The following is a 14,682-nucleotide window of genomic DNA, read 5'->3' on the forward strand; positions in this document are numbered from 1 at the left end:
CACCCAGTTAATGTAGGATGATCTCATGTCCACATCCTTAACTTCACCTGTAAAGACTCTTTCTAAATAAATCACATCCACAGGTAGAGGCCTTAGGATTTGGCCTTAGGATACATCTTTTTGGTGACCACAGTTCAACCCACTACGGGCTGGAAGGAGTGAAGGTCTTTGCCCAAGGTCACAGAGCTAGTACATGGCACAGCCAGGACTTGAGCCCATGTCTGTCTAAATCAAGGTCCACACTCTTGACCACCTCCTGTGGTGCGTGTTCTTCCCACAAGGCACTGATGCTCAGAGGAGGGACATCTTGCTTTCCTATTGCTATCACCACCCACCCGAGAGCCTCCAGCTGTAGGCATGAGGACAGCACAGATACCCTGTAATTACTCTTCTCTGAGCAAGGTCCCTATTGTACCCTTGTGCTGGTCTGGCGAGCTCCTCAAGAGAACAATGTCCTCTACAGGAAACAATTGCATGAGGATAATAAGTAAGAAGCTGCAGAAAGCGGGTGTGGGTGCTGGGATTTGGAGCTGCTACAGCTAGAACTCTGGCCAACTTAATTTTGATAGCAATTCTTCCATTGCCCATTTTCTTTTTTTAAAAAATGGCCACCTTGTGTTGGACACAAGCCTCCTGGTACAGCTGGCCTGGGAGAGCCTGGTGGTCCTTTGCTGTCCTCTCAGCAGCACATTCCCTTAGGAATAATTCTCTATTCCAGGGTTGTAAAATTACAGGCCATCAGGGCCAGGCAGGGAGCATTAATAAGGAGACCCAAAGTGTAACACTGCTCTAATGCAGCAATGTTTATGCAGCTCCAACTGACTGTTGCTCTGAGCAATGCCAGCCCATTGTTGGCAGTGCTTGTGATTTTTCAAGAAAGATGAACATTTTTATGAATGTTTATGTAAATATTTCCAATTTTTAAATGATAGCAATTAATTCCAGAAAACTCTTTTAAACACTGGGCTAAACAAAACAGTCATGGAGCTAAATAATGTCTCAAGAACCACCAATTTATGCTAGAGTCCCACCAACGAGGGCCAGGAAACGTTGCCTTCACTGAGTGAGTCCTCTGTTCCAGACTGTCTTAGTCCCCTTTCTGCTGCTATAACAGCACACAGTATAACAGATTACCTGAGACTGTGTAACTTATAATGAACAGAAATTTATTCCTCACAGTTCTGGAGGCAGGAAAGTCCAAGATCAAGGCACGGGCCAATTCCGTGTCTGGCGCACTCCCGCTTCCTTGTTTAGAGATGACATGTGACGCCTTCTCGCTGTGTCCTCCCTTGGTGGAAGGGATGCCCGAGCTCTCTTGGGAGTCTTTTTTTTTTGTTTTTTCACATCAGACGGGTAATGTGCCAACATTATAGCAAAGTTTGAAAACCCAGGCATCACTCTTACGAACCATAAAAGGCTCCCACTTTTAAGGGCACTAATCCAATTTATGAGGGCTCTGCCCTGACGGCCTAGCTACCTCCCAAAGGCCCCACCTCCTAATACCAACACCTTGCGGGGGTTAGGGTTTCACCGTATGGATAATGGGGAGACACAAACATTCAGACCGTAGCAGGAGACAAGGCGTGCTGATGGCACAGAGACTGGCTGGGATGGGGGGGCTGGGGGCGCTTAGCTAGGGAGGTCCCACAAGGCCTCTCTGCAAGGGTGACTGGTTCCTAAACATTGAGAAGGGGACAGTCATGTGAAGATCTTGGGAAAATTTTACAAGCAGAAGGAACAGCAAGACAGAGGTCCTGGGATGAGAAGAGCTTGTCAAGTTTTGGGGGTTGAAGAGAAAACTAGGGAGTTAAATGTACTGGAAAGTGTAGCCATCTGTGTGCATAACTTCAAAGGGAGTCAAGACAGCACATCTGCGTGACTTTCTTGGGCGGGGCTCTGCCAGCCCGGCAGACCCAGAGAAGGCAGAGTCGGGTGGGAGGGCCAGGGGGTCGCTGGCCGCAGTGGTGCAGGGAGAGAGAGGAGCAAGGAGGGAAGGATCACCGTGCCTGCCTGGCCAGCTGGGCTGTGGCTGCGTGGGCCGATGGGAATGCTAGTGATAGAGAAGTAGGACGAAGTAGGCTCAAAGGAGGGGAGGTCCCTGTGCATCACAGGAGGTTGGAGGCGCAGTGTTAGAAGAGGTAAAGGTGAAATGATCAAAGCTGGCGGCCAGAGGGAGCAGGATGCTTGAAATAGAGCCCTCCGAGCAGTCCACTTTAATGTTGTTTACAAAGTCAGGAGGTGGCCAAGGGGTGGGGCAGCGGCAGTAGAGGCCATTGACAGAGGTGTCAAAGCTGCCAAGGACAGACAACAGACACAGAGGGAAAGGCAGGATCCAGGTCCTCCATTAGGACTGGAGAGGATGAGTTGGTGGGGGACTGTGGGTACCATGTGCTTCCAGGGAGCTCAGTGTTTAAAGATGAGGGAGTAGAAATGGTTTGGAAGCTGCAATGTGCAGTAAGACCGTGACTTGTGGGGTAATGGAGGGAAACGGAGCTTCGCTGGTGGGGTGCAGGGAGGATGGTGATTGCAGGAGACAGACAGACAGGAAGAGGTGAAGGGACCTTACTGAGAAGAGATGAGAATGTCGGGGACTTCCCTAATGGCAGTGAGTTGCAGAAAGAACAGGGCAAGGTCTGGAAGGACAGGAAGGGATGTGGGGTCCAATGACAGGTATCTAGAGCAACATGGAGGAAAGTGTCCATGTGGCAAGTTTTCCCAGGGAAGTTGGCTTTGAATTGCACTGTGCTTTGTTTGTATTTTAGGTTTCTGCCCATCTTCCACAGTTTATAAACTCTTTGAGGGCAGGGACAATGCGTTCTATCTATTTTATACCGCCTGCCTTCTATCTGATGACTGTCACCTTTTCTATGATCAGATCAGAGTTTAGCTTAAAGCTGAGAAATATCAAACAAGATTGGTGCCTTTCTAGTTAATGCCCAGATGCTGAGAAATTTCCAATTTGGCAACTCTGGGCTTACCTATATGGGCCTGGAGTTTGGCCCACAGGGACCTGCCATCTTGGAAGACAAGACCAGGTGACTAAGATGCTCCCGTGACCGTAGGGAATTAATTGGAAGGCAAGTTCAGGAAAAAGGGCAAATAATAGAAACTAGTCAAAGTTAGAGAGTGAGACAAAAAGTAAATTTCAACACAGAATTGCTTTGCAAATATTCATGGAGGTGGAGACCTAACTGTTCTAACCCCCATCCCCTGCCCCCTGGCAATTTTACCAGAAAAATGGTGGCTGTAGTGAATTTGCCATCTGCAATCACACTGGCCAAGAAAGGACTTGTACTTGCAAGCCAAACTACGTCGGAGATGGATTTACCTGCCGTGGTAGCATCTACCAGGTAACACAAGACGTCTTCCCATAAAGTAAATTCTACTTTCCTAAATGTGCTAAGAATCCAGGTAGCTGAGGAATATTCAAGACCTTTGCAAAATGTAAAGCTCTATAAAAATGTGAAAGGCTATTTTTTAAATAAATCAGCAATGAAAAGAAATTTCTCTGTCCATGGGAATTCAATTGACCTGGTTAAGAGTGTAATGTAGTGATTAAGATTGACTGACAGTTCTAGAGTCAGAAACCTAGGTTTGAATTCAGTTCTGCCAGTTAGTAACATTGTGACTTTGAGCATGTTACATCACCTCTCTGGGTATCAGTCTTCTAATCAGTAGAAGAAAATAATAATGGTACCAACCCTATCACGATGTTGTAATAATTAAATGAGATCATACGTGTAAAGGACACAGAGTGCACAACAGCTCAGAGGCATTACCATGATGTGGATTGTTTTATTTGTGTGTGTGTGTGTGTAAGTGTGTATGTGCACGCACCCACCCACATGCCTGAGCACAGAGGATGAGGCGGTGTGATACTTTCAGGTTTCTGCGTATGATTAAGTAAACAGTCAGTTATTTAAGGAGGGACTAAAGCATTCTGGCTGATCAAATATTCTTGTTAATAGAGTAACAAAATCTGCCATAAACTTATAACTGAATTTTTTAAGTATTTGAACATTTAAAAATGCTCTTAAAACTCAGATGCTTCTAGGAATGACTGAACCTTTCTTTGATAATGATGGCAATTCCAGAAAGGCTGTGGAACTCAGACTGTGTCCACATGGTCCTTCTGGACATCAGTTGTAAGCCTGTAGGGGAAGCTCCAAACAGGCCCATTGCTGCAGGCTTGCAGCTGAGGGATGGCAGATCCTCTCAACCTTAGAAAAACCATCCTGCAATAATTCTGTGTTGTTCTTGTATATAATTCAAGACATTAAACAAAACTACCGTGTTGTTTGCAGGAGCTTCCCAAGGACCCGAAAACTTCCCAGTATTTCTTCCAGTTGCAGGTGAGAACGTGTGTGTCTGTCCAGCTATGAGTTTCACCTCAAGCCGGATACAGGATAAACCATTAGCCTCCAAAGGCAGTGAGGGTGGAAGAAAGTCTGGGACCCTGGGTTTCTGGAATTTTCTACATAAGAATATAGTAAATGAAAAAACTCCAATCACAGCAGTGGAAAAAATAAGCATAGCACTGAGGCAACTGGTGAACACTGGGTGAAAATATTAAATTTGATATTTTTGTACATCATATATCTGGATAAGTTCCAGATATATTGAAGAATAAAATATAAAAAAAACTAGAAGAATAAAATCATAAAAAACTAGAAAATTTACATAATCATTATAAAATATTGAAGAATAAAATACAAAAAACTAGAAGAATAAAATCATAAAAAGCTAGAAGAAAATTTACATAATCATAGTGACCATATGATCTTAGAATTACAAGAAGACAATTATCATAACAGTTAAATAAATCATCTTAATTTTTGCATTTGTATTATTATCCCAGCTGTGTAAAACATTGACATGTGGGAGAGACACTGGAAAGAATAGTAGGAGTTGCGTCTAGGTGGTGGGATTATGGGGTCTTTGTTATTTTCTTCTTCATGCTGTATTTTCAAAATCTTTAATATAATAAGCAAGTGTTAATTTTATAATTAGGAAAAAACAAACATGACTTCAGTGACAGGATCTGGGTTTAAGTTGAATCAAGGACTAAAACACAAGTCTCCGCATCCAGCTTCTGCTGCTCAGGTGCCATGGGCTCTGGTATCTGTTTGAGCCTCTGCCTGTACTGTGTTAAGTAACTGACCTGTGGGGCCTGCCTTCCTTTCCACAGGAGCATTTCCTGAAAGACCTGGCCGGCCCAGGCCCCTTCACCGTTTTTGCACCTCTGTCTGCGGCCTTTGATGAGGAAGCCCAGGTAAGCACGAGGCTGGGGGCAAGAGAGGAGGGTTGGGGCTAGAACACAGTCTTTGGGCCTCGCCCTGGAGCCAACACTGCAGATATCCCCGGGCAGGAGACTTAGGCTCAGGTGACGCTGACCAGCTGGAAGGTGCTGCCTCTCAGCATAGAGAACCCTGTTGGGTATGCATCCAGGTGGGTTTGGGGTAACCACTGGCCAGAGAACTTCTAAAGCAGCCTTTTTGGCACCAGAGACCAGTTTTGTGGAAGACACTTTCTCCACGAACAAGAGTTGGGGGGAATCAGGGGCAGGGGGCAGAATTCAGGCAGCGATGCAAGTGATGGGGAATGGCTGTGGCCCGGTTCCTAACAGGCCACGGACCAGTACCAGTCTGTAGCCCGGGGGTTGGGGACTGCAGTTCTAAAGGACATCCCTGGACAAGGTAGGAGGTTGAAGAAGATTAAAAATTCTCAAGTGATCCAAAACTCCCATAGATAAAGAAAAAAAAAGGGGGGGGGATGAGGTGGGGAACAGAGAGATGCTGAATTAAAGGGATTTAAATTGGTTCTTTTCTTGCAGAATTTATCAGAGCCTTTACTGTTCTAATATTCACTGGGGCTCTTCATGCTGAATTGCCCATTAAAAATAGTGATGGCTAACATTTACTGTGAGTACCAGGCATTGTTCTGAGTGCCTGGCTTAGATTAACTCATCTGGTCCCCACAGCAACCCTGTGAGCCAAGTGCTGTCACTATTCCCATTTTACAGTAGAGGACATTGAGGGAATTGGCTTTCTCAAAGTCACATGACCAGCAGGTGGCAGAGTAAGGACTCAGACCTGGGCCTGTGTGCTTAACCACTGCACACGCTGCCTCTTGATGCATATATTTTGGACGCCAGCAAAGCAGAGGCACAAAAATAATGTTTGAAAGAAGTTGACGTTTGATAATTCAAAAAAAGCCATCAAAGGAGTTATCATGAAACAATGAGAACTTTGTAGGGTTTTTGCTTTGTGGTTAATATTGTTTGTATTTTGGATTCCAAATGGAAATACATCATGATATTTTCCAACACTGAAGGTTTAAATCTGGCCCTGGAACCTCTCCAAGAGGGGGTGATCCTATGCAGTGTGTCCCAGCGTATTTCAGAAAATTCTTTTTTTTTTTTTTTTTTGAGGAGCATCTCACAGAACTTGGGGGTCTTTGCAACATGTGTTGTGAAATGCCGGAACAGAGGAACTCCGCGTTCCCTTCTGCTCTGCGATTCCACAGTGGAGGCAGGAAAGGAGCTAGGGCCACTCCCTCCCTCTTGCCTGGACAGCCCCTACCCTGCAACCCGACAGCAAACCAGCCCTGCCCGCCTGCTTCCCAGGGTCTGGGTGGGGAGAGAGGTGTAGGGTGCGGTACAGAGGCGAGGAGCGCAGAACAGCAGGTTGCAGCAAACACTCCTGCCTCCGGCTGGAACCCTCTGACCTTCTGTTACAGATTAAAGACTGGGACAGACAGGGCCTGATTCCCCAGATTCTTCGGTACCACGTAATCGCCTGTCACCAGCTGCTTCTGGAAAACCTGAAAATGACTCCAAACGCTACTTCCCTCCAAGGGGAGCCAATTGTCATCTCTGTGTCTCAGGTGAGAGAAGCCCCCTCAAGAATATGCCAGTTACACTTAGGTTCTCTCTCTTTCTGTGTAGAGTAATGCTAGTTACTAATACTAACTACTAATGTATGTTGAGTGATTTCTATGTGCAGGCACTGTTCTAAGTATTTCGTATGTACTAACTTGTTTAATCTTCAAAATAACCCTGTGATAGAGATAATATTCTTATCCTTAATTTCCAAATAAGGAAAGTGAGCTCAGAGAGGTTAATTAACTTGTCCCAGGTCACACAGAAAGCAAATATTAGAGCTGGAATTGAAACTCAGAGGCAAGGCGGCTGCAGGCCATAAATAGACCTGCTCTTGGTACCATCAGTCAGAAGCCGGAAAGGGATGAAAGCTTTCAATCAAAGCCACTTGACCATACTGGTCCCACTCCTCCCCCAAACAGAGAAACAAATTGTGGCTGTAGAATTTATTTCAAAGGGGGAAAAAAGTGGGGAGGGGAGTGGGTATGGGACAAATATGAAAGAGAAGCACATGTTGATCTGCTTGTTTAATTCATATTTGAGAATTACATTGAAATGATTGTTTGGGTTGATTCTGTATTATTTGCTGTTAACTTCTCTAAGTATAAATTACATTCTTGTCTCAGTTTTCTCTGAATAATCATAAGAAAAAATGTGCTCAAGTAACTTGGATCTTCAGGTTTTGCTCCGGATGATTTAATAAGTTGGTGAAGCAATTTTGTGTCTGTTTCTCTGTGTGCTCATTTCTTTTTTGTTTTTTTGTTTTCTGGTTGATTTCAGGGTACAGTGTATATAAATAATAAGGCGAGGATCATATCCAGTGATATCATGAGTACTAATGGAATCATCCATATCATAGACAAATTGCTATCTCCCAAAAATTTGCTTATCACTCCCAAAGACACTTCTGGAAGGATTTTGGTAGGTAAACTCACTGTCATGCTCTCTGCATGGAGTGACAATACATTATCATTTCAATTCTGATTTGGAGGCATCATTTTGAAACATTTTGATTTTGCTGCTTCAATCTCAAGCATCATTAAAGGCCTAGTAAACATTATTCTTAGTAGTAAACAAGTAAAAGTCATTTTAAATTGATAAGTGGACTTTATAAGTTTTTCTTTAGTGTCCTCACGGGCAAGTGGTCTTGCATAGATTTGAAGCTCTATGGAGATGACAGGTAGATGAATGGATAGATAGACAGACAGACAGACAGACATAGATATCACCATAGATATCACCAAAACTGAACTTGGAGTAAAATTCCTTCTCAACTGACATAAAAGGTAATTTTTGGGTCAGGGTTCTTTCTTCATTGCAGACCACAGAATCTACTAAGCTTACACAAAAAAGAGGAGTTTCTTAAGATATTAGATATATCATCAAGTCTCAGGAAGGCCAGAACCTAATTCAGATACTACACAGCTGGGAACAAAGCAGCCCAGGGAAGCCTACAAAGGGTGGACACGTAACCTCACCACAGGGATGCTCTGTCACATCTCTGCCACTGCCACCTGTCTCCAGCCTCACCACCTAGGACACTAGAAACTGGACCACAGATGCCTTCACCATTATGCTTGCCAGAAGGTCTGAGCCCCCTGCCAGCAGCCACTACCACCTCCTGTTATTTCTTTCCACCAACAAGCCTTGCACAAGTGTTTCTGCTTGGAGGACCCTATATCACGTACAGGCTCTAGCTGCAAGGGAGTCTAGGAAAATGTAGTGTTTAGACTTCTGCCTCTAGAATGCAAAAAAGCAGGCAGAAGAGAGCTGGAGAGGATGCCGATGAGCCAATCTACCCCACCTGCCATGTTAGGTTACCTTTATTTTGTCCTTTGTTAAAGTGCTTTGTAAACTGTATGAAGAAAAGTCTCATGCTCATTCTCAATGTCTTTGCAGCAAAATCTTACGACAGTGGCAATAAACCATGGCTACACCAAATTTAGCAATTTAATACAGGTAAAAACCTAGGGGAAAAGTTGACTCGGGGGATAACCTGCCTAAGGAGGTTTTGTTTTATTGTGTTTTTACATCCTCCAGCTGTTGTGGGATCTGTGTGGGGAAATCCCAATTTTCTGGAGAGTAAAGTCACTCTCTGCCACCCCCTTCTCAAAATGTCATATGGTTGGTTGAGCTGTAGAATGTGCACTGGCTGAGTTAGAAGTTGACATTTTTGAGGCTAGGGAGAGGGAAAGAAATTGGGATGTGCCAGTCTCTGTACCTGGTTCTTCACTTCTGGAATTATCAAGTCCATTATACAGGTGGGGAAGCCAAGGTGGACAGTTGAGAATCTATGCCTTGAGGCAGGTAGAAATTAAAACCATGGCTTTCTGACTTCAGAAACTGTTCCCACAAATTGAATAGAACTTCTTGTTCAGACAAAAGATTGCAGAAGAGAATAGGGAGAAGGTCCAAGGTCCTCCTAAGGCTCCTCCCCTCTCTCTCCCCACAACCCTGAGCAGTCCCTGAAGAGTTCTAAGAACCCTGGACTCCCCCATACAATAGTCTATAAATCTTTGCATTAGATCAGCGATTCCCAAAATGATCTTGGTCTCAGATTCTCTGGGGAGCTTTTTAGAAATGGAGATTTCAAGGTGTTCAAAATGAGAACCTCCAAGGATATTATAGTCAAGTAATCTTTGCCTAACTACCCACCCCTAAAACCTTATATTCACCCCCACGCCTGTGCATCAGGATCTGGTTGAACACAGGATTTTAAAGGAAGTTAGTAAACCTCTTGGGGGCTCCAGAAAAGGGAATAATAAAGCCTTCTTAATAAGGTTGTTGGAAAAATTAAAAGAAAAAAATGTATATGATGCACCCAAGTTATGTTAATAGAAGGCTCTCAAATGATTCCTCCTTCTTCATCTCACAATTTCTTTTTTTGTTATATATTATCTAGAAATCTTATAAACACATAAGAGTATCTCAATACTGCACAGGTCTCAGTTTTTAAATGAAATATGAGGAAAAATACTAAGCTGGTCCTCCAGAAATTAGAATATCTGGGCAAAGGTAGAATTGAAGAAAGAAAAGGTATTCACTAAAGTGCAGGTTTATTTTCCTGTAACAAAAGGCCAGAATTTGACTTTCTGATTTGCTCGCTAAGGAAATGTAGATCGGAATGGCTGGAGTGGGATAGGCCTCTAGCTCCTGACTGTGTCACCCTTGAACCCTCCGGAGTCCCGATAAGCCGCGGGGTGGGGCACGGAGGGAAATCCTCAGAGACCCTCTGCCCACAGGCTGGGCCGGCTGCGCGGACTGTGCTGTCACCAGCGACGCTGACCCCCTGTGTTCCAGGACTCAGGCCTGCTGAGTATGATCACGGACCCCATCCACACCCCGGTCACTCTCTTCTGGCCCACGGACCAAGCCCTCCAAGCCCTCCCCTCTGAACAGCAGGATTTCCTCTTCAGCCAGGACAACAAGGACAAGCTGAGGGAGTATTTGAAATTCCACGTGATCCGAGATTCCAAGGTATTTTGTCTAAATCCAGAAGTGAGTGCAGGGATGTCCCAGGGGAGTGACAAAAGTCCCCATCTCCACGGTGTGCAGGAGGCCTCAGCAGCCCCTGTCCCACTGTGTCCTCCTCTGAATAGCAGTGGTGAGTTGGCTCCTGCAGTATACCGTGCCTTGTTCTGTTTCTTAGACCTACCCTTTTCTTTTTTAAATTTTAACCAATACCCAAGAGCATCCTTCCTCTCTTCACTGCAGATCAGCCTTTTCTCTTTCCCAGTTCACATGGCAAAATGGCTGTGGACAACAGTTTCCAAGTTTTTCTAGATGGATTCCTTCTCTTCCAATTCCAAAATTTCTAGGCAAATGAGTGATTAATCCAGCTTCAGTCAGTTGTTGGCCCATGAACTGATCAACTGTATCAGAGAAATAAGATCATGTAGGAACATGGAAGCCACTCTGAGTCCACAACCAGGCCCCATGTCTCTCTCCAAGACTGAGTCTACCCAGTTCAGGAATAGCAAATGCCCGGACTTTGGTTCATTCGTAGCACCTGGATTGGTTTCCTAAAGCCACTGTAACAAACTACCACAAACTGGGCAGCTTAAACAATAGAGATTTATTCTCTGTAGTACACAGTTCTGGAGGCTGGGTGTCTGAAATCAAGGTGGCAGTAAGGTTATTCCTTCTGGAAGTTCTGAGGGAGAACCTGTTCCATGCTTCTCACCTGGCTTCTGATGGTTGCTAGAAATCCTCGGCTTGTAAGCTTATCCCTCCAATCTCTGCCTCCATGGTCAGATGGCCGTCTTCTCCGTGTCCCTCTCAGTCTTTCACATGGCGTTCTCTTCTCCATTCTTCTTCTTTTAAGGACACTGTTCATACTGCATTAAGAGCCCACCCTACTCCAGGATTATTTATCCTTACTAATTGCATCTGCAGTGGCCTTATTTCCAAATATGATCACATTCTGAGGCACCAGGGGGTCAGGAATTCAACATAACTTTCCGAGGGGCACCATTGAGCCCATAACAGCACCCCGGATCATTTCCCAGCCTAACCCACCCATTTTTCATTGGTTTCCTTTGCCAAGACTGCATCTTCCAGAGGCTCCCAAGCACAGATGGGGGATGGAAGGTTGATGAAACCAGTCAAACTCATCAGCACTTTCCCTCCGGAAGGAATTTCCAACCTCCCTGAGAGCCCATGATTATTCTTCATTTTGATTATTCCTCCAGTGATTTTGAAGCTGAAATTATTAGAATTCATGGAAGAACTTGCATCTGAATTTGATTTGTTGGCTAAGCTCCTTGGGGCCATTTCTCAGCCCAAATGTGGGGTATTGATGTGACACCGTCGCTTCTGCAGGTTTTAGCTGTGGACCTTCCCAGATCTGCCTGGAGGACGCTGCAAGGTTCCGAGCTGAGTGTGACGTGTGGAGCTGGCAGTGACGTTGTGAGTATTGTCACAGGAGGTGGCAGGGAAGGGGTTAGGAGCACATGAACGGCAAGCCAGTCCCCAACCACTGCCTCTTCTAGGAGATGTTCATTTTTCCTCCATTGACAGCAAGTTCGTTTTTTCTCACTGCCTTCAGAGCTGTTTTTCCTGAGAGTACGTAAGTGGATGTGAAAACCCTGATAAATCCTGGCCGGCCCATGCCCTCGTAGCAGGTGGCAAGAAGCCTCTTACACTTGTCAAGAGCAGCTTCCAGTTGAGATATACATATATATACACACACACACACACACACACACACACACACACACATATCTTGTAGAGAATTTTTTTCCAGTGTGAGGTACTCCTCTGAAGCAGGAAATTATACTGTTATTTCTTTCCCTTCCTTTCCATCCCCACTGTGGCCTCACCTCCAGCCCTGTCTTGGCAGTCAGAGCCAGCTTTGCACTATACCCACCTAGATCAGCCAATAGACAGAAGGTTTGCGGTTTTCACCTTCCCTGGCTAGTTCCTGAACAATTCTACCTTCCTGTAATTCCATATGATGAATGGGTCTAATAGGATTAGTTCAACTGCATATAATGGCAAAGCCAAAATGACAGTGGCTTAAATATATAAGGATTTATTCTCTCTTGTAAAGGAAATCTGGAGGTAGCCAATCCAGAGCTGGTATGTTGGCCCAATGGGAGAGCTGCTTCTGTTTTTCTGCTCTGCAGCCACATGGCTCCAGCCTCAAAGTCACCTCAAGGCCTACTAGGCTGCTGGGATCCAGCCACCATGTCCACTTTCCAGGCAGTAGGAAGAAGGGCAAAAGGGATGCATCTCCCAGTTGAGTCGATTCCCTTCAAGGAGGCATCCGACAGGTTCCATACAACCTTCTGCTTACGTTTTATGACTAGAATCCCTTTGGTGTCTGGATTAGAATTGCATTGAATTTATAACTGAATTTGAGGAGTATTAGCATCTTTTCATTCCAGCTTCTGGAAAGTTATCCCAGTGTGATTACACTCTTGAGATCACCTGTACTGTCTCCATAGACCAAAGGCTCACCTATCAGAGAAGGATAGTAAGAATGCCCACTGCTTGCTCTGTGTGCTAATCGGGCTTGCAGAGCACCCTGCAATATATTCTTTAGTTAAATCTGTATGACAGCCCTATGCATTAGAAATCATGAACTCTGTATTTACCTGGTGGGGAAAAAACTGAACCTCAGAGAAGTTCAGTGACTTGCCCATGGTCACATAGTGCATAAGTGAACATGCTAGGCTTTAGACCACAGTTTTCTGGTGTTTTCCACTGAGTCACAGTAACTCCATCCCATCCACAGATGCTGGGTGATCTCATGGAAGGAAGCCCTAGGATTGCTGCAAGCATTAAATGAAATACTGTACCTAAAGCCTGCTTTAGATAATGTCCAGTACATGTGAAAAAGAAGTTACTATTATCATTATAAAGTTAAAGTCCATCACTTGCATATCCTGGAAAGAAAACCGAAGCAGCCACTTTTCTGGGTGCTGGCACTAAATAAGAAAACTCAGTTACTGCACACAAGTGGCCACATCAGCAAAGTTTATCCCGAACCACAGCGAGTTCATCCTGCTCCACCCCATCACCCCACTGCTGACGTCTCTCCTCTGGTCGAGGTGATGTGGCAGAGGGCCAAGGCTGTGGGCCCCATTTACTGGACAAGTCTTTAGCCCCTCACTGCCTCAGTTTCCTCAACTGCAAATGGGTACTAATAATAGTAGCTACATCCTAGAGTGGTTGTAAGGACTGAAAGAATTTTCACAGGTAAAGCACTTGGAACAGTGCCTGGCACACAATATGTGCTGAGTGTTAGATAGATAGATGATTGATTGATAGATATGTATATATATTGTACACAGTGCAGATATATATATATTTTCCCAGTTCTTCCTGAGTCTTGCAGGTGCCGGCCACATGTTATGGCCTGGGAAGAAGAGAAGTCTGAAAGGGATTAACTATTCTCTCTCTCCCTCCCTCTCTCTCTCTCTCTTCCCGTCCTTCTCTCTCTTTCTCAGGGAGAGCTCTTTCTAAATGGCCAAACATGCAGAATTGTGCAGCGGGAGCTCTTGTTTGACCTGGGAGTGGCCTATGGCATCGACTGTCTGCTGATTGATCCCACCCTGGGCGGCCACTGTGACATTTTCACTACTTTTGATGTCCCGGTCAGTCCTAAAAACAACACCATAATAAGAGCACCTTGAGCCAAAGAACAGCCCTGTAACAGCGTGGAACCTGCTGTGAAACCACTGGAGGCCAGGAGAGCTGAGGGCCAAATGATGGAGCTCTTCAGTTTCAGAATCAACAAGCATCTGCTTAGCCCTCCGTGGCCTGGAATATTCCTGTCCGTCCACCCACCTGCCCATCCATTTATTCCCTTGTCACCGGGGAAACAGTTTTTGGATTCCAACTGTGTGCCAGCTGTTCTGCCATTCATTTTCAAATCCATCCATTGATTCAGTCACTCACTCATTCATTCAACAAATATTTGTTTCTGCCAGATTAAACCATATGAAATTGCCATATTTGATGGTTTGGGGCCTATAAAAATGGCAGTTTCATAGGGTCAGTCTAATATTACATGCCACCCACACCTTCATCATTTACCTATTACCTTTTCATTTATTTGACAACGTCAATTGAACTTCTGTCCCAGGCCCTGCAGTGTGCTAGGCATTTTCACATTCACTCATTCATCCATCCAGCACCTTTGCTGACCCACCTTTGAGCCAGCTGCTTTGCTCAATGCTCAGCTTACCCCACGATAATCCGATAATGGAAGTAGTAATCATCAACACTATTATGTAAATTTGGAAATTGAGTCTCAAAGAGGTGAGGTGACTTTACATGGCAAAGTTTGTCACCAG

The 14,682-nt window shown here is 44.9% G+C and overlaps 1 protein-coding gene and 1 pseudogene across 1 annotated transcript in view; one reads left to right on the forward strand and one right to left on the reverse strand.

Annotated features, from left to right (window-relative positions):
- STAB2 (stabilin 2) overlaps positions 1 to 14,682 on the forward strand; it is a 146,691-nt gene that overhangs the window by 102,054 nt on the left and 29,955 nt on the right. The window contains exons 45-53 of the mRNA XM_069490760.1: positions 3,234 to 3,350; positions 4,305 to 4,352; positions 5,189 to 5,272; positions 6,739 to 6,885; positions 7,661 to 7,801; positions 8,780 to 8,839; positions 10,181 to 10,357; positions 11,702 to 11,788; positions 13,834 to 13,980. Of these exons, the coding sequence (XP_069346861.1) occupies positions 3,234 to 3,350; positions 4,305 to 4,352; positions 5,189 to 5,272; positions 6,739 to 6,885; positions 7,661 to 7,801; positions 8,780 to 8,839; positions 10,181 to 10,357; positions 11,702 to 11,788; positions 13,834 to 13,980 (1,008 nt within the window). The remainder of the gene's footprint in view (positions 1 to 3,233; positions 3,351 to 4,304; positions 4,353 to 5,188; positions 5,273 to 6,738; positions 6,886 to 7,660; positions 7,802 to 8,779; positions 8,840 to 10,180; positions 10,358 to 11,701; positions 11,789 to 13,833; positions 13,981 to 14,682) is intronic.
- On the reverse strand, positions 1,344 to 1,419 carry LOC138397812 (small nucleolar RNA U13; annotated as a pseudogene).

The sequence above is a fragment of the Eulemur rufifrons genome, chromosome 16, assembly GCF_041146395.1.
Source record: "Eulemur rufifrons isolate Redbay chromosome 16, OSU_ERuf_1, whole genome shotgun sequence".
NCBI classification, from domain to species: Eukaryota; Metazoa; Chordata; class Mammalia; order Primates; family Lemuridae; genus Eulemur; species Eulemur rufifrons.